General features: G+C 45.6%; 1 protein-coding gene across 1 annotated transcript in view; it reads right to left on the bottom strand.

Moving 5' to 3' along the window:
- The window catches only part of EIF2S3 (eukaryotic translation initiation factor 2 subunit gamma), a 489,947-nt gene that overhangs the window by 418,443 nt on the left and 51,557 nt on the right, over positions 1-19,947 (bottom strand). The window contains exon 2 of the mRNA XM_078657789.1: positions 10,703-10,766. Coding sequence (XP_078513915.1) covers positions 10,703-10,766 — 64 coding nt within the window. The remainder of the gene's footprint in view (positions 1-10,702; positions 10,767-19,947) is intronic.

The following is a 19,947-nucleotide window of genomic DNA, read 5'->3' as shown; positions in this document are numbered from 1 at the left end:
GAAAAGGTGACGTTTGTCTCTTCAGCCACGAGGACCAGGAGGCGTTGATGACTACCAGGAGCTGGATTCGAGCTGTCCCACGAAGGATCTAGTTGACTGCAGTGTCGGTATCCGGACTGAACCCAACAAGCCTTGGCAGACGAAACCCACGCAGGATGTCGAGATTGACTTCGTTGCAGACCAGCAAGGTCTGTGGAGCTTCTCCTTTGCAGGGAAGCTGGAGCAAGCCTGGATCAACCAGGAAAGCAAGTTAGATTCAAAATGGAGTCTTCAGGGGGCGTGGCTAGCAGCCAAGTAAGATGGCTGCTGACTAAAGGAGCTCCGGGGAAGACGTAACCTTCCACGACAATCCGGTCACTTATCCGCAATACCATAATACCCCAGAGGCTCACGCAGATGACTAGGACCGAGCGGCGGCGGCAGGCACAACGCCGGTCGTAATCCGGTACCGCGTTCAGGTGATAGCTGAGGGCGGTCTACAGCGGCCCACTTCCCACGTGACTGCCGGGGAATGGATTACCGGGCGCACCCGGCACAAGCCGCGACGGCGGCGGCACGATACAAACAGCAGTGGAGGTGCCGGGAACACTCCTGAGCGCAACGGAAGAGGGCACGGTCCAGCGCAAGCGCCGGAGCAGACGATGCTGCCTGGAGAACAGTGGCCTTGGCAATAGAGGAGGCGGCAGTGAGGTGAGGCCTACTAGCTGGAGCTAAGCCGGGGACTGGATTACCCGAGAGGCCCCAGTATCTAATGAGACCGGCGGCGCAGAGGCCCAAATAACAGCAGACGCCGGGAGGGCAAGTGTCTACACTAGTGGAGGGACACGAAGCGCCGACCCCCCTGCATGTCCACATGCAATACGACCCCTGAAACTGTAGGGGAATTTGAGGACCCACATGAAACGACAAACATTGAAGGCAATGTGGTAAATGACCGAGTACAGACACGCATTTGAATTCGGTGGCTGAGAACTGGGCCGGACAGAGGAGGATCCGGACAGACAACGATCCCCCCCCCCCTGCTACCACTCGTCAAGCTAAACCTTTGAGGGAATCACCATATCAATCGGGGGGGGCCTGAGTGTTTTACGGGCCACGTGGACTCATAAGCCCAAAGAAAGAACGGCGCTCAATAGCAGAGCACCCCGACAACCTCCGAAGGCACCATGGCGGGCAGGGGCCCACAGACTCAGAACAGGCAAGCCAAAATGGATAAATATGCCTATGGGAAGGACTTTCCACCACTTCCAGAGCGAAGAGACTCCTCAGGGAAGGCCCCAGGGGACGACGGCTCCAAAAAAGTGACTTTGGAAGACATAATGTCAGCCCTTACTAGTGTTCAGACCACGGTAGGTTCCATCTCCACGGATGTATCCCTATTGAGGGTAGACTTCCAGAAAATAACGACTAGGGTCACAGAAGTCTAACAAATCACCAAAACTTTAGTAACAGACACGGCTGCGCTGCAGAAAACAGTATCCCGGCTCGAAACCGAAAATAAGTTAATGGCGGAGAAGCTGGACGATCAAGAAGGACGCTCTCGAAGAAATAACGTTAGAATTCTTGGAATTCCAGAAAAGTGAAGGTGCTCCGGCGATGGACCTCTACGTGGAAGACCTTGTAAAGACCCGGCTGCAACCAAAGGGACTTTCAACCTTTTTTTCCATAGAAAGAGCTCAGAGTTCCGGGGGGGGGGGGGGGGGGGGGGGGGGAGACCCAAGCAGGGGGCGCCCCCCAGACTGGTGCTCGCCCGTCTGTTTAACTTTCGCGATCGGGACGCCATATTGCAAACTGCGAGAGTGTCCCCACCGATCCGAATCCAAAACTCAATAGTGTCCTTCTTCCCAGACTACACGACGGCGGTCTTAAAAAAGAGTTAAGAGCTAAGGACCTGCCTTATTCAATGTTATTCACGGCAAAACTTAAGAGTTGTGGCAGATGGTAAAACGTGGTTTTTTTGAAACGCCAGAAGAGGCGCATGACTGGTTGGAAGGCTGGCGACTAGTAGATGGGCCACGACGCGGGAATAGAGGCCAACGCTGTCGGGACGAGAACGGAGATTTAAGCAGCCAAGATCAACGGCAGACGGACAAGGACTGTTCACAGCAGAATGAATAGGAAGACCTCGGCCACGGATAAAACTGAAAAGCGGGAAGATGGCCGATCAATGGACACCCGTACATAGACAAAGATGCAGACGCGCCGACTTTGGACACTGGGCTGACGTGGGCTATTGAGGGAAGGGAAGGACTGCGCTTCTCCTTGGACTTCTTACCCCCTTCACCCAAGTACACTGTTCAGGGTTGGGATTGAGCACTCTGCTAAGTTGGGGAGGCGGGCAGTTCAGAGTCCGTCGGGCAGGGAGGCAGGGTGGGACATAGGGTTGGGAGGTATGGGTTCAGAGTTTTTTAGTTCTAGTTTGTAACGGCAATGATAACATGGTGGAACACCCCCTGGCTGATAGGTTTCCACAAAACACGGTTGGGTTACGGTTTGCGCTCATTAACTATCACATCCATGGCAACACACACCTCAGTTGACTGTACTCAGGACACGGCCCCTGAAGCTCAGGTGACCCCCCTCACACTACTCACTTGGAATGTACACGTGTGTAGCAGGGAGACTAGGCAGACACAAGGGATGGCCCCAAACGTGGACTGGTGGGTCACTGATTCAACTACCCCTCCCTCTTTCCACTCACCCCAGAACGATTGGAGTTCGGACTCCCAATCCCTATGGAGAGAAAACGCAGAGAAAGAAAAGGACGGTGCCTTTAACTGGGCGTACCTCGAGGACGACTCCACACCCCCGGATGACGTGTACACTTCGGGATTGGACAAAGAGGAGGAAGTGAGAAGGCAGGCATGTGACGACACCGGGAGAGTGTGTTTGGTGTGTAGCGGAGTTCAGGAGGAAACCCGAGAAGGACCTTACATCGAGGAGGAGACGAGAGAAGGTCGAGAGACGAGGTCACCGCGATTTGCCCAGCCACACTCGCGGAGGAGTGTGGCTCAACCAGGTATGGCAGCGCATATCAGGCTGGTTGGGGAGGAGGGGAGGCGCCCTTCAGTAGCAGAGCACTTTGCCGGTTACTGCCTGTAGAACGGGCATTGTACATACTCCGTGTGCTCCCCTCCCCTTTCTAACCCATTCCCAACACACCCTCTCCTCACAGTCATCTCACCCCGTGTAAATAGTTGTATGAATACACAGACAACGGTGTCCCATCACTCCCGGCTTCCCGTAGGAATAGTCTGAGAAGGATAATTCCTAACTGGTCCTTATTTCTTCCCCACGCATGTCCTACGGTGGCGCAACCGAGGAGGAGTGGTTTACAGAGGACCCAAAGAAAGACCCCAGAAGACCACAGACGTGTCCAGGAACAGTAAATCCTGCGATATTGGCCCGAGAAAGACTCTCGCAAAGGAAAAAGAAAACATTCATTAAAATAAAACCTTATATACCTAGGTCGAGTCTCCGAGCCCTTCCTTCAACCCCGCAACAACGGGCTAGGAGACAAAATTAAGAGAGGACTGGTGCTACAGGCCCTGAAACGTCAGGCTCCCACATTGGCACTCCTACAGGAAACGCACCTCACAGGCACGGCGTGTGTAAGGCATTAGATAGATGGGGGGTATAAGATGGTGGTGCACTCAAAGAGTTCTCGTCTGGTTCCAGGGGAGTGGGCATCCTAGTGCAGAAAAATTCTCCCTTCATAGTAATCCAAACCAAAAAAGAGGATCAGGGGAGATTTGTAGCAATACAGGGTCAATGGGAAGGTAAGCCTGCCAATGTGATATCAGTATACATCCCCCCCGGCGCTCCACGCAATGGCACTCCCAGTTCTTGGTGAATTTCTACTTACTCTGCCGGAAGGGGACCTTATTATCGGGGGGGATTTTAATGCCACGATGGATGCTAACTTAGAAAGATATCCAGTGAAGACACAGGCACCTGGAGTCTCTCGCTTGCAGAGTTTTGCGGAGGCACTAGGGCTGGTTGACGTTTGGAAGCATACCCATCACACAACGCGACAATACACGTTTCATTCAAATGCACACAACAGCCTATCTAGAATAGACTATTTCATGACTTCAGAAACCAGTCTGCAGAACGTTGATGACATTACGATCAAACCCAGAGGTATCTCAGACCACTCGCCAATAGTGTTAACCATCTCCTTTCACCACATGACCCGTAAGAGACTTTACCCTATCTACCCCGGGAACATGCAAGTCCCGAAAATTCGAAAAGAAATTCGCAAAACCACAAAACACTTCTTTGCGGAAAACACTGCATCTGCTGGTTCCCAGTCAGTTCTATGGGAAGCTTATAAGACGGTCATTAGGGGGCAAGCAACAGTTTCCATTACGGGACACAAACGAGAAAGACAGAAAGAACTAATGGATCTAGAGCTAGAATTGCACTCAGCTGAAATACACCACTCGATGGACCCCACACCAACCTCAACGCATACACTGCACCTCAAACAACAACAGTATAGGGATCATCTGCGAAGAGAGTTGATATCCAACCTCACAGCAACCAGACATAAGGTACACGATGTAGGGGACAAGGCAGGGAAGCTCCTGGCTTGGCTGGATAGGCGAGATCGGGGCACTAAGGGAATAGCGCAAATACGGACAGCAGAGGGACAGTTGACAACAGACCCACGGGCCATAGTACACACATTGGCAGGGCATTTTCGAGATGTTTATACATCGGCATCGGGCATGTTAGAGGCCGAGGCCTCCATAAAAGGTATAGAAATGCCCAAACTCACTCTGGAGGCTTCCTTGGAGCTGGAGGCGAATCTCACAGAGGACAAATTACAAGCCGCAATCCGCTTGCTGCAGTCGGGCAAAGCACTGGGACCCAACGGGATCCCGATATAATTATATAAACAGATGGCGGACACTATCAGTCCACACTTACTGCGAATGTACACGACAGCTTAGATAGAGGCGAACTGCCGCTAGACCAGCGACTGGCCACAATAGGGGCTATCCCGAAACCCGGTAAACCTCCGTCCGAGTGCACCTCATAACACCCAATATCCCTGCTCAATGCGGAGGCGAAAATACTTGCTAAAGTACTGGCAAACAGACTGATGACACCTCCCGCATTTAATTCACCCAGACCAATAAGGCTTCATGCCAAATAAAAACACTGCGCTAAACCTCAGACACTTGCATGGAGCGCTGGCTAAGACCCCAGCCCTACCGGAACCAGCGGTTGTCATATCCCTAGATGCGAGGATGGCTTTTGATATGGTGGAGTGGAGTTACCTTTTTGAGGTCCTTCCTCATTTGGGATTTGGCCCCAAGTTTTGTGCGTGGATCCGCCTCCTATATACCGGACCACTGGCATATGTAACGGTCAATGGGCACTTATCGGACGCTATACCACTGGCGAGATGGACGCACCAGGGGTGCCCCCTGTCGCCGCTCCTTTTCGCGTTAGTATTGGAACCCCTCGCGACGTGGTTTAGAGGAGACCCATTATTGAGAGGTATTCGGAGGGCGGAGGGGTGGGAAGACTGTCTTTCCCTCTATGCTGATGACATTCTGGTGTACCTCACAGACCCTGGAAACTCCATACCGGTGCTCCTTGAGATATGTGATAGTGTACCCAGATATCTTTCCGAAACTATCAACTGGTCCAAGTCTGTTCTATACGTACTAAAGGGACCCACACCACGGCTCCCTGTGAATTGCCCACTTTTAGTTTCACATGACTCATTTAAATACTTAGGTATTCACATCACGGCAGACCCAGCGGATTTCTTTTCCAGGAACTTGGCGCACCCACTGGAGCGCTTGAAGAGGGATGTGGCGCATTGGGAATCGCTTCCTCTGACACTGTTGGGAAAGGCAGCGTTATTCAAGATGATGGCCTTGCCTCGTTTTTTATACGACCTTGAAAACACACCATTTCCAGTACCACTAAAACGTTTTAAACAAATAGCTGCGCAGGCATCCGCGCTACTATGGGGCAATAAACCGGCGCGAATAGCCCAAGCGAAACTGCATCGAGGATGGTTCAATGGAGGAATAGTGCTCCCCAAAATCCAGTTGTACTGGGCGGCGCATCTCAAAGTCATTAATCAATGGATACATGCCTCTCAGGCCGACCCAGCATACAGGGCAGATAGGGCTCAGCTGGGCACAGGAAATATGCTTGCGGTCTTATACAATAAGGGCCAGGCCATGAAGCTGACGGGACCAACAAAACACACAGCCATGCTATGGCACGCAGCACAGACACGACTGGGATGGAAGGGTGTAATTACCAGACTTACCCCACTCTGGGACACTAAGCAACTAGGGCACTTGAGAAATAGCAAGGGATTTGACCAATGGGACAACATAGGTGTTTCCACGGTGGGAGACTTGTGGGACAAAGGGAATGCAATACCATTTGACCAGCTCAGGCAACAGTACGACCTCGCTCCAACCGAGGCTTTCCGATACACACAAATACGACACGCACTACTGGCGGTACTGCAGCAGGATACTGAGGTCCCTGAAGCTTCCCCACTGGAAGATAGATTACTTACAGACCACATGCCAAAGCGCGCCACGTACTTTACTTACCGCAAACTAGTCAATAACCTGCCGGACCCTACAATATCACTAAGAGACAGATGGGCGGTTGACGTGGGAGACATGGATGAAACAGAATGGCAGGAGGCCCTGGCCTCGCCCAAGGAAGTGGGTATACCCACTCGGCTCAGACTTGTGCAACTTAAGATTCTACACCGCACATATCATAGTAGATGCACTCTATACAAAATGGGCAGGGCGCAACATCCATATTGCCTTAGAGGGTGTGAGGAGATGGGGTCCTTCTTCCACACGTTATGGGACTGCTCAAAGATAGCCGAGTACTGGATAAAAGTACTACGAACTACGTAGATGCCTATTAAACATGTGGGAACCCACTGATCTTACGCGTCCTGGGCAAACGTGGGTCACACTGGGACTCATGGTAGCAAAAAGTAATATAGCGCAAAAATGGGGGGCCAAGGAACTGCCATCGTTGGCGACCTGGTGTATAGATATGGACCTTACTATGTTGACTGAGAGAACAGTTTACATAAACCGGAGATGCCCCCGGAAATGGACCAAAATATGGGAAGCGTAGAATACATACCGGGGGAACATATGTGAACCGATTCCTGATTTCGATGAGGAAAGTTCTGATGATGATATCGGGGATATATAAGGGAACTGTGTTGAGTGGATTGCCTAATGTTTCAATTGCTGTCAGCCAGATTAATGCAGGAATTAACGATGATTTGTTTAAATGGTTATATAAGCTAGCTGCAACGTGATTATATGCATTCTGATATTCTTGCCGAAGTTGTGAATAAAAACAATGAAAACAGATTTACAAAAAAAAAAAATGGAGTCTTCAGGGGGCTTACTAGGCAACGGACCAGGAACCGGGAAGAAGCGTCGAGCTGAAATGCAAGAGCAGGCCCCACGGGATACTCGTGGAGTGTGGAGGCCTGAGCTTCAGGGCAAATGGTGCTCGGGTCTGGGGCTTCTCGTACCCCAATGCACAACTGCGAGATACCTCGTGAGTCGATGCAGTTAGCAAAATCAGGATGTCCAGGAGTTCCGGTCCCACGTCTCTCGTGTCCGCCACGGGTCTCAGCCTTGCTGTGATCGAAGGTCGGGGTCAGAGATGTCTGGAAATCCGTGTCCTGTGTGGCAGATTCTTCGGGATCCGGCGGAAGCCTCGAAAATGCGGACCGGCAAAGTTGCTGTTGGTGCCTGTTTGAACAGGGTGGTCACTCCTTGACCACAAGGGAGATGTCTTCAGACTTCCAGTTGAAATGGAATGTCAAAGGTCCAGGATTTCTGTTTCAGAGTTTCGTCCAGGGTAATCTAAAGTCCTAGGGACTGGGTTCCTATACTTATCCTAAGTTTAGGGGCTGGACTACCTTTAAGGTCCCTCCTATGGGTGGACCTGAGAAGGGGGTGGTTACACCCCTTTCCCTTTGTCCGGTTTCACGCCAGAGCTGGGGAAGAGTGCCCCAGCAACCGGGTTGAACTGGGAAATGCATGGAGCACCTAGTGTGCCCAAGGCAGTGTCTGGAAAGCATTCACTGAATGCATCCCTCCCCGCCCCAATACACGAAACCCTGTCTGGGGAGGTGCCAGCACCTCCCTGGACAGGAAACCTATTGTCCAGGTCTCCCCTGCAGGAGTTTCGTCCAGCAGCAGGTGGGCAGACTCGTGTCTGTGGCAGCAGCATCCATTTTGTGATGCTGAAGCTCTGTTTAACTTTAACCGGGTTTACCAGTAACTACATGTCTTCTCCCTCGAAGGGTGGAATGCTACCCCCACCAGTCCTGGCGGGGGTGGTATTCCAAAGTGTTTGACACCTTACACGACATGTTTTGATAAAGCCAAACCAAAGTTTGCATTAACCGCGAGGATTATAATGCACTTAAGAGTATATGGTATGGCTATATCATAGAACAGCTATAAGGAGATGGTTCCGAAAGCTGCAGAGGGGCCCAGCTCATGCTAGGGCACCCTCTCACATAAAACCAAGCACTCTTCCTCCAGGATTGTCGAGGTCTGCCTTAGGAGTGGCTTATAGGTGTGTATGTGTCTATATAGGTATATAGATATAGGGATACTATATCTAAGTAAGGGGTGATTACACCACCTTACCCAGTCTGTGTGAACAGACCTGTGGTGTCAGTTTGGAAGGCAAACCAGGGGTGGCACAATACATGCTGCAGCCCCTGGTAGGCCTAGGGTGCACCTAAGCCCTGGGTACCATACCTAGGGTACACTATACAGGGGCTCACAAGGGTGACCCAGTAACCAATCTGGTATGTACCTAAAGTACATGGAGTCCATTTTTTATAGAGAAAGCAGATAGACTGGGGCCCTGAATAGCAGGGTCCCAGGCCAACTAAGTCGAAAACCAGCAAAACACCAGGCAAAAGGTTGGGGTAACCATATAGTCAGATATCCACCTTCCTACAATATTGAACTACTTTGCATTGTCTTTATGCTGCTTGTTATACAGTACAGTTTAGTGAATAGACAAATTATTGTTTTTATTACATGGTTATTTTGTTCATTATCTAGTACTGTATAGCGGATTTGAAATCGTTGCACTTTACAATAAGTTTTAACTCTGAATGATTTATGATAGTGTTAGAGTATAAGTCCGCATAAGTCTGTAGAATTCATGTATGGTAATCCAACTAATCATGGTTCATCCCTTCTGGCACTGGAAAACCTCTAGAATGGCTGCTACTGATTTGCTCATTTGTGTTTTTAGATGAAATGACAAAATGAATTTAGATTGGCAATTTTTATGGAATGTAATGTTTTGTAAGATGTATTTTTATGTGGAGTTCTTCAGAATTCTAAATCATAATGAATAAAAAATTGTATTGTTTTATAAAAAAATGGACATACCTGGTCTTTATAATGATCTCCACTTGGAGAAAGTAGCTGTGGCTGATAGGGTAGTACAATTAGGCACAGGGGAGTGCGTCCATGAAGGCACGGGTGCATAAAGTCAAGACAAATCATACTGTGCTGGACAAAAGGGGTCATTTAGCATGAACACATAAGGCTTAATTCAGCCAATTATTTGTAGGAAGCTAAGACGCAGTGAAATGTGAACAAGAACACTGCCAACCAGCTTTCTCATCTTCCCAATTTCAAGCCCGATTTCACTTCCTGTTATCTGAATGAAGTAAGTTCGAGGAGACAAACTGCTCATATAGGACACTATTTCCCACTGGACACCTACACTTATCTAGCTCCTCTCACTGCAGGGTATACACATTGTATTTAAGCAAACTGTATGGAATACCAATTTACTCCTCAAGGAGAGTCTTGTTTGCATAAAAGTTTCCGTTACCTCACTGAGAAGATAATGAAAGCTGTGTTTTTGGCTTTTACAACAAAATAGTCACAAGCTGGACCAGTCTCAAACTATTCACACAAAAAATAAGCAGCGATTAGCCACAGCACTCTGGCCAAGTCTCCTCAGAAACTGGCAAAGATTTATGCACATCAGCTACATTGCTCATTTTGGTTTCAAACTATGCATCATTCACAAAACGATATCAAACGCCTCATGCCCAACTTGTGTCAAGTTGTTGTGATTTCCAAGTACTCTATTTCAAGCCTCTTATCGTATTCTGCGAACCTTTAGAACATATTGCATCAATTGTTGAGAGTCAACAAACAAATGCAGAGAGGTTTAAAATAGGCATTTAATACTGGCAAATACACTTCCAATCATTCACAACAGATCAGGAGAAGTGTGGCTCAATGATTAGAGCGGCAGACCCTGATGCAGAGGTCTGGCCCGGGACCAGGGTTCAATACCCGCCTCGGCGGGTCTTGGGCTCAATTTCCTCGAACCTGATAATTCTCACCTCAGTGCCTATTCTAATCATGGGTCCCACTCTGCAACTCTGGGCAATAGCTTGCTTAATCTCCACAACGGCCCCAACAGCGCTGGATGCCTGGCTTCACCTTGGAGGTGCCCAGGAGTGGACATTTCACAGGGAAAAGCCAGGAAGGGCTCCATAGCGGTATACGGACAGCGCCGGGACACTTCCGTTGGAAGTAGCTGTGCGCTCTACAAATGCTGGCATTTCATTTCATTTCATCACTTTGTGAAAATATAAACAGTGAACTGGTTTTCTTACCTATATTGATTGTGGCTTGTCTGCTGATAATTTCTCGTGAAAGAGGAGTCAGCTTACTAACATCCTGGAGGGACAAATTTCACAGTTACACACTATGCATAAGCAGAAACAGCAAACAAAACGTGAACACCTACAGCACATTATATAAATAAAAGTTACCACATTGCAGCTGATAATATCAAAGGAACTTAAGAATTGTTTACTGCTCCGTTTTTAATGAACAGCATAAAAAACCACACAAATTTGTCATTAACATTTATGCTTCAATTTGCCACTCACTTGTCACAAAGGGCTCAATAGCTTTGAACCGAACTCCACCATGGCCACTCGCAAGAAGAGAGAATCAGACATAGAAATAACTCCAAACATTTGAATGGGTATTAGAACCACTCAAATGGAAGCAGATACAAACTCCTCTTAAATAAAATGAAATGTAGGCTTCAGCAACGGAAATGCTTGTGTTCCGGTATTTGCTGAGAACCATGGGCACAAAGGAGCTGTGTAATACTGATCTGCCAGATGAAAACTAAATGGCAGGCATACAGAGTACACCCATGCAACCGCTGAGAATTGATTTGGGCAGATTTACCTTTGTGTAAAAAGCTCAGTTATGCCCCCTGCTCTTTTTTGCTATGTCTAAAAACAACCCCCGAGCTACAACCATATGCTGCTGCTCTGGACGAAGTCTATGCGCTAGATGGCTACAAGAAAATTGGCTGGATAACTAGGGTGAAATCACAGTTGTCCACTCTAGGGATGGAAGGCATTTGGGATACCAACACCCCATAATCTCTACCAACGAAAACCCAACTTAAGAAAAGTTACTGGGAAGCGCAGTCCCATATCTCCCTTCCAACCGGGGGCCGCTTGACTCGATTTTATGGAGTTCAAACTGGAAGGCGCTTTTGAGCAATATCTGGAGGTTATTACAAATGCCCAGGACAGTAAACTCTGTATGCAATTCAGATTTGGTTCCCTCCCTCTTAACACTTTTGTTGCCTCCTGGTCCCAGCGCCCTTCTACATCTGTGATCTTTACCGGTTGCTCTCTTGCAGCCGAGTCATTCAGTCACATACTCTTTGCTTGCCCTAGGTACCACCATTTGAGATCCAGTTGGATAGCTCCCATCTGTAAACAGCTAGGCACGCGTCATAGCGACGCGCTACGCATCTTAAAATCTGACTCCAGCCTGCCAATTATCTGTGCAGTTGCAACACTTCTAGGCAAAATGTGGATTAGTAAAAGGCATGCATTGACTATGCAACTGACGTAAGTCCCTTGCTTTTTATCACTTTTTAACCAATTTTATATATGTATTTATTTATTAACTAAGTATTGTATCAAACATGGAATTGTACTGCAGGGTCATGCCGTTAACTCTTACGGCATAGACTTTTGCAGCTACACCTCCTGGTTCTGACTAACTGTTTTTAATCACCTTCCTTTTTTAACTTATTGTATTAGAACATTGAACCAAACTAGTTCTTGAATCTCTGTACTGAATCTCTAGTCCCTTATGCACTTTCAAGGTACCTATTTATCAACTGGGGGTTGCGCAGACTACTATTCCAGGCTCCTGCTTCTGTAAGATGGTTATTAATTTATTACTGAGTCAACAAGAAGGAGGGGGACCAGGAGCTTGTTAAGGTCCAGTGTCCGTGCTCCTATATAAATGACTATATCAATGGGGACACTGTTCCATGGTCATGGGTGCATGTACGTCACCCAAGTAAGCGAAAGAGAGGAGAGGAAAGATAGAGAGAGTTTGGGAAGAAGGATAGAGGGAGGGAGTCAGAGGGAGAAAGAAGAAAAGGAAGAGAAAAGAGGCAGTTGTAGTTTCAAGGATCCAGTCTCGAAGGGGAAGTCCAGGACTTGCCTCTCATTCGCCCTCACACACCCCGAAGGATGTCAGGCTTCATCATCGGGCTTTTGGTGCTCCTCGTCAGACCGGCACTGCAATGTCTCTGACGGGCCCCCGAAGGGTCTCTTTAGCAGAGATCTTTAAAAGAGAATACGCCATAAAGTGCATGCAGGTGTGGGGGCGAGACAGGATAGAGGGTCGGATTCTTTGTGAGAGAAGTGGTGTAGTGCGTGCAAGTGAAGTTAAAAATACCTAAGGGCATCCACTATAGGGTTTTTATTCTCGTGGTGTCCTTGGTAAATTAAAAAACCAGAAGGTTAGTGAGTTACGTGGGGCTTTAATGTGCCAATGTAACTAGACACAAGGTCGACATGTTTCACGCATGTGGTGTCGTAAAGATCAGTCGCGTTTCTTCAGGACCTAGAAATGAAGGGTGTGGAAACTGCATGTCAGTCTATACAAGAAGAGAAGGGTTTCCAGGAAAGGCCACAGAACAAACAGATCTACAACAGAGGAGGAAGAAAACAAATCACTTTCTCTGAAACATCAGGATCTAGTAGTGAGGAGGAAGGCCTGCAGAGAGAGGATCACACTAGCAGGAACTACTCTAAAGACCAGGGATCTTTTTTAGGGTCACGGCCGAAGAGGGGGCAGCGCTACAATGGGAACACAGGGAGGGGCCACTTCAATCGGGCCCTCCACAGCAGCAGGAATATATGAGTACAAGGAGCAAACGATACTGGAGACCGACAGAATACCAGTAATTAATCTATCTGATAGAAATCTCAATGAAATTGAGATGAAGGTCCTAAGTAGGGGCCTGAGTTTTGTTCCTTCTACTAATATAGATCAGTTTCAGTTGGAGAAAGATATGCGTTCCTTTTTTAGAAAAGTAAGACTACGGAGATTTTTTGAAGATAGGGAGCCTAGGTAACGTGTTAATGTTTCAGGACTCAAACCATAGCCATCATTTACCCCCACGCTATCCATGGTTGGAAAGCATATAGAAGCATTTGAGACCGCCGTGAAAAGCGGTATTCATAAGATCTTAGGGAAATCCAATAGACCTAGAACCCACAATATTAGTAAGGAAGAGAGAATGGCCTTAAATTCCATGTAAGATGACAAGTCCCTTACGATCAAACCAGCTGACAAGGGGGGTGGGGGGTCGTTGTTTTTAACACCAAAGACTATGAAAAAAGGATGTACAAACTTCTTGATGTGAAAGAACACTATACCCATGTCCATGCTAGCAGTATTTCTAAAATCTCAAAGGACTGCTTAGCTCTTATTAATGAAGCAAAAGAAAATAATTGGATATGTGAGGAGGAATTTAAATTCCTGAATAATGTTGAACCAAGGACCCCAGCAATATATGGCCTTCCTAAGGTCCATAAAAAATTATGAAGACCCCCCTATGAGACCAATTGTCAGCAGTATAGATTCATTACTTGAACCCATTAGTAAATATGTGGACCACTTTCTGAGACCAATTGTATGTGGTCTGAGGTCCTATGTTAGAGACTCCGCACACATGATCTCATTGTCGGCCCGGTCCGGGGGGAAAAACGCTCCGAACAGCTATTCTGAGCCGTTTTTCAAAAATCGGAATCGCCCCCCTAGTGTCTTTTTGTTCCGATTGCTATGCAACAGACATATATTGAGAAATGTTTTCGAGAGTGAATAGAATGATTGAAAGTTTTGTCTTAGATTGGAGCACCCTATATAGGAGCAATACTGTATAGAGCAATGTAATGTGTACTTTTTATTATTCTGTGTATCTTATGCTATGTACTATATCACTTGTTTCAGATATTTTATGAGTTGTGGGAATTGAATTTTTAATCCTGAAGAAGGTGTTGGCTTTAAAAACAAGTGCCAAACCGAAACGCGTCGATGCATTTGAGCTGTGACACATTAAGTTTCTGGAATACAACTACTCCAATTACAATATTAGCATAGGATTTGGAGTGTGATTAAATTCTTAGGCTAATGTACTCATCTCATTTTAATTGGAATCATTTTCCTTATTTTTTCCCACCGGATGTAGTATTATGTGTATAATTGTATTTGATGGATATAGCATTGTATACTATGTTTTTTAATATATATTGTAATAAACGGTACACTTTTTAATAATCTATTATTATTGTTATTATCATTTTGCTCCGTATCTGTTGCTCAAACTAATGTTGTATGGAATGATGTGGATGTAAGTGTTGGCTATTTGTAAGTTCACCCAAAGGGGAAACTTTCCTGGCAATTAGTCTTTCAATACCCTACCCCTTTGGATTTTGGGTCCCTCTTTTGTTAGTGACCATCATAACCACCTAAAGTCCACTGTATTGCGCATACGTTTGCAACCATCAGGAATACATTATGAAAATTACCAAGATGTACAAAATTACAGGAGGCAAAACAAAATTCAGGCCTTATCAAAAGGATCTAACAAGGTTTAGCACATTGTAAATCTTTAAACCAGGTAAGCAACAGCAAAACCCTTGCTAACCATGATTATCTGGGAGATGTCATATTGCAAAATGCCTCCCAACAGCGTTTAACAGTTTAACAATAATACACCATTGAAAGTCTACTGGCTTTAAAAACTGATTTTCACAATAAATTCGTCCAGGTTACTGCCTTGGTAATATCGTTTTTTGTTAAACGTTAAGAACTATAGTCTTTAACATAGATTTTCCAAACGAACCAATCAAGCCTGTAGCCTTCATCACGGACTTGTCACCATAACCAACTATGGCTTACCATATTGTGCACAAGCTTTCAACCATCAGGCATAAAGCCATGACAGCAAATATATACTAGACAATACACAACCCTTCTTAAGAGGGCCTAGCAAAGATTACCACGGTACAAATATATCCACAGGTTTTGTATGGGTAAAATACACCAACCCTTGCCTACTATACTAATCTATGAGATACCATGTAAAAATTCGACTGTATAACGCTTTTAACAGTGTAATAACAATCCACCATTGAATTAGCTGTAACAGATGCTTTCCATAATGATTAAGTTGGGCCTACCACCTCCGTTGAAACTTTTCATAATACACCGATTAGGTCTTTCTTTGATCGTTTGCTTGTAATCATAACCAACTCTGCCCTGCTGTATTGAGAATAAGTTTACCCACAAGGCAAAAAGAGTAACACAGCTACTCTTTGGGCAGAAGCACACAGCTGCTGCGGGATCAAATGCAGTACCAAAGGTAATCAACTAGCGAATGCAGGCTAAGTCCTTTGCAGCAGTGCTCCTAAAAAGCTCTTTTTCTGTTGATGAAATAAGGTAAGGACAGCTTGGCTGTCAAGCCAGACCTAAAAAGGGAACTTCGAAAAAGTCAACCCACTGGGAAAATGCTAATAAAAACAAAACAGCCATTGTGAGGGAGCCTCACAACCAGCGCAGGATTTATACGTCTCTTATTTACATGAAAACAATGATGGCGGCATAATTAAACTCCTTCGAATTAAACAATACCACAAAGACACTATGAAGTAAAATAAGTGGTGCAAAGGTTGTTGGACCACTTATTAGGGTGTCCAACTCATTCCAGGTCATCACAAACACAGTCTCCAGTCACGGACCGGTATCAGGGATCAGAGCAATTCACATAGCACCAGTTGCGTTACAAATCATTGTTTTCAGGCATATTAGTCCAAATAAGATTATAATGCATTCAGTAATCACACACACGTTCAGGACTAGAAACAGTGTAGCTAATGTCCTGGAAATAGGTGCTCACTCTACCACTCATATCCATGGAGAGAATTATTTTTAGCCGAGCAAGCAAAAAGTCAAATGGCAACAGTAGCTGTCCTACTTGAAGCTCCAAAATTCACGGCTGAGGAAATCATTGTTAGTGCAGGCCTTGCTAACAGTGGTACGGCTGATGCAGGATGCCCTGTGCAATGTAAAAGACCTTCCCTTTTAAGGGTCAATTTTTTCCACTTTACTACGGACAACACGATCAAGAGAACAAATTGGGAGAAAATGTAGCAGAATCAGGTCATCACTACCAAGAGGGCACATTTCCCCATCATCAAGTTGAGAAATGGAATGTAGAATGTCAACATAGGTTTCATACCCAGGCAGCCTCTACTAGATTAAACAGACCAATCCCTTTTGGCATGGAGAAAAATATGTTTTACAAGTTAAAATCTATTAATAACCCTCACCAAGAGTCTATCAAGTTAGCCAACTTAAAACCGAGGCAGGCACTATAAGGGCACAAAAGCCACAGAAGGGCTGGCAATGGCGTGTTCTGACACCTGTATACTGCCAGCGAGTCAAAAAAAATAAAAATTGCAAGCCACCAACTCTCCCTCCAGAGATAACAGAATGGTAGCCTAGCACTCCTAATAAAAGGATGAGAAAGCCTTGACAATCAGTTGGTCCAATCGAGTCTCTGGCATTTGATTTTCAAAAGACACAAGAAAAATATAAAATGATGTACCATTTTCAAACGGCCATCTTTCTGTTGCTGGAAGAAATCAATTTGGTGGTCCTGCTACAAATGTGGTTTTTAATCTGAGAGGGATATAGTTACTACTCAGGACCTGCTCTTTCATATAACCCCTGGAAGGTCAATAGAGCTTTAAGGTTAGGGCAGACGTTAACAGTATTGTCCCCACAATGAGGTTAACTAGTTTCTGGTGTTAGTGCCACCTTAACTACAGTTAGGAGCCCAAGTCTACACATATAGCAGCAACTAGTTCATCCTCTTCTCAAACTTGCAGAAAGAAGTTCTATGGGAACTCGCTCAAATAGTTTTTCGACTCACCAGAGGTCTCTATAGTTCTAGGGGTTTGTAGAACACTCGCAGCCTCGTGGTCTCCGCCACACACATTTCCAATTAACAGGATAACTAGCAGAATGCCTGGCATGGCTGCTATAATCTGACCACTGCTGGTTTAAAATAAGCCACAATGGCAACTAAACCAGATGACTTTGCCTGCTGCTTTTGGGGTCTTCCCATGTGCGTAGTCATTCTTGAAGGTCCAATAGTGCACCTACCACCTCATTTAACCTCCCTGCCCATACCTGATGCTGCTGTTAAACAACTCAGACTGTGGTTACTGCTAGGTGCACACTGCATGAAACATCCTCCACTGCCAGAGAGGGATCCGGCAGTAGCAAAGAGACCAAAGCAGCAAATTCATGGTGGTATGCCAAACCATTGGGATATTTCATGGGATTACCACATCAGTTCCGAGTAATTTGAGAGACCCAGAATGTTTCACTGCTGACATATTTTGACTGAATATACAGAAACCACTTAGAAGTCACTTGCTGATTTGTCAAACAAGATCTGAAACACAAAAAAGCCGATGTTCAAGATCATCAAAGGAAACAAATGTAGATTGCCCAAATTAAAGGGACCTAAAAATGTGTATTCATGAAATCAGACATGAATCTTATTTTGCATGGTTCACACCAAATGTAACTTAAGCAAGACAAAATGATGACCATAGTTATTTTCCAATCAGAAAGCACACACACTGACCAAGTTATGTTTACTGCTTAGTCCGCCCATATTATATGTTATTTATTTTATAGATTTATTTTATAGATATAAATGCACGCTGATTAATATATATATATTCAGTCAGAGGTTGACGTAAAAAAAAGTCTGCAATCACCATTGCAACAAAAAAAATCATTAAACAAGCATTGGCAAAGCCAAAATGACCACCTATATGAGAGCTATTGGCTTTGCCAAAGTCTTATAGTCATGTCATACAGCAGCATTACAGTGTAGCATGACTATAAGAAAAGTTTGAGAAAAGGTGCAAAGATGCTAGCTATTTAATAGCCCTTTTTTTCTTATGGTGGGTGGGGTGGCCAAGACAGACAAGGGGGAGGGAGGGAACAGGCAAGACAGACACCAAAGCAGAACAAGAATAGTAAGGTAGATGAAGAACATGATGTAGAAAAAATAAGAAATAGTAAAAGGAGAGATGAAAATGTAAGATGGTAAAAGAGGGTTGATCACAAGAAACTAGAAGCAGAACACATGCTAGACAGAAACAGGCACTGAGCCCAATATTATAGGATATTTTCCTTCCACACGTGAGATAAATGTAACGCAGATGGTTCAGTCATCTCTGCAGACACCGACTGGTTAACGTGGTGTGGTGCTTTCACAATGTACAAATAAGAGGAGCCTGCTTCATATGTTTATAAATTCAGCGCGAGTGACAAATACTGGATTGGAAAAAAAATCTTAAACTATATAATTGGACCACCTTTGCCTCCTCTCTCCTAAATGACAGGACAAATGAATCAGTGCTCGAGAGCTTGCGTTTGATTACAATAGAACTCTGTTGAATTCACTGTTTCCTGCAGCTAGTGACCAATTTATTCAAGAGCTCCATTGTTTCACTCTTGGAGGCGGACAGCATTCCTGCATTTGCTGCGTTATAGTTAGTGCTGTCTGCTTAGCCAACTGAAGAGTTTGTAAAATTTCCGCTGCTTAAAATAATTTGAAGATGATGTATAAATTGTAAATGAAAGTTATAACTAGAACTGTAGAATTTTTTTTAAGTTTGTGTAGGTTAAACTTTAGTATATAAAGGAAGTTTTCCTAACTAGAATTAACCTCTTTGCTGCTTGAGTCCTTCTCCCTGCTGTGCTGGACAGCAATGAAACTGGGCGTGGTCATGACGAGCTCAGCTCGTCATGAGCACACAAGCACTGTGCTGCATGACGAGCTGAGCTCGTCATGAGCATGGATGGGGTTAAGCTTTAGCCTTTGTTTTTTACATTTACTTTCAATGTTTTTTTTAATTTTTTAACAAAAATGTATTTCAAATAGTAGAGTCCAGTGTTGCAAGTGGAGAGTTATGTGGAGTGTCGTACAGTACAGTGGTGGAGTGTTCTAAAGTCTATTGTCACAGACTGGAGTATTGTAGCTTGAAATCGAGTAGTGTAATAGCATATTGTACAGTATAGTAAATGTTACATAGAATAGTGGCATGGTGTCTCATTTAGTGGGGGCAAGCATTGTGAGAAAGTGCCATCTTTCTTGCCTTGGTATACCCCCACTTTTTTCTGAACTGCTGATGTGCTTTGACTGAGTGTGCCCTGGGTCCCTGCCAATCAGGTACCCAGGGCCTGTGTTCCCTCCCTAAAAAGAAAAGCTATGCTGAAACAACAAACCCAATTGGCATCTCTGGCCACCTGTCAGCCCCTAGTAAATGGTACCCTAGGTAACCAGGACATGGTGACCAGAGAAGACCCCTGAGGGCTGCAGCACTTATTGTGCCACCCTCAGGGGCCCTGTACCCTGGCACCCAAACACTGCCTTTGCAGGCTGAGTGCCTAAGTACAGAACTAAAATGAGAGTCGACATGGCACACATCCCTGT

This window comes from Lissotriton helveticus, chromosome 8, assembly GCF_964261635.1.
Source record: "Lissotriton helveticus chromosome 8, aLisHel1.1, whole genome shotgun sequence".
In the NCBI taxonomy this organism is placed as follows: domain Eukaryota; kingdom Metazoa; phylum Chordata; class Amphibia; order Caudata; family Salamandridae; genus Lissotriton; species Lissotriton helveticus.
The sequence above is the reverse complement of the archived record's forward strand: the minus strand, read 5'-3'. Positions and strand labels throughout refer to the sequence as shown.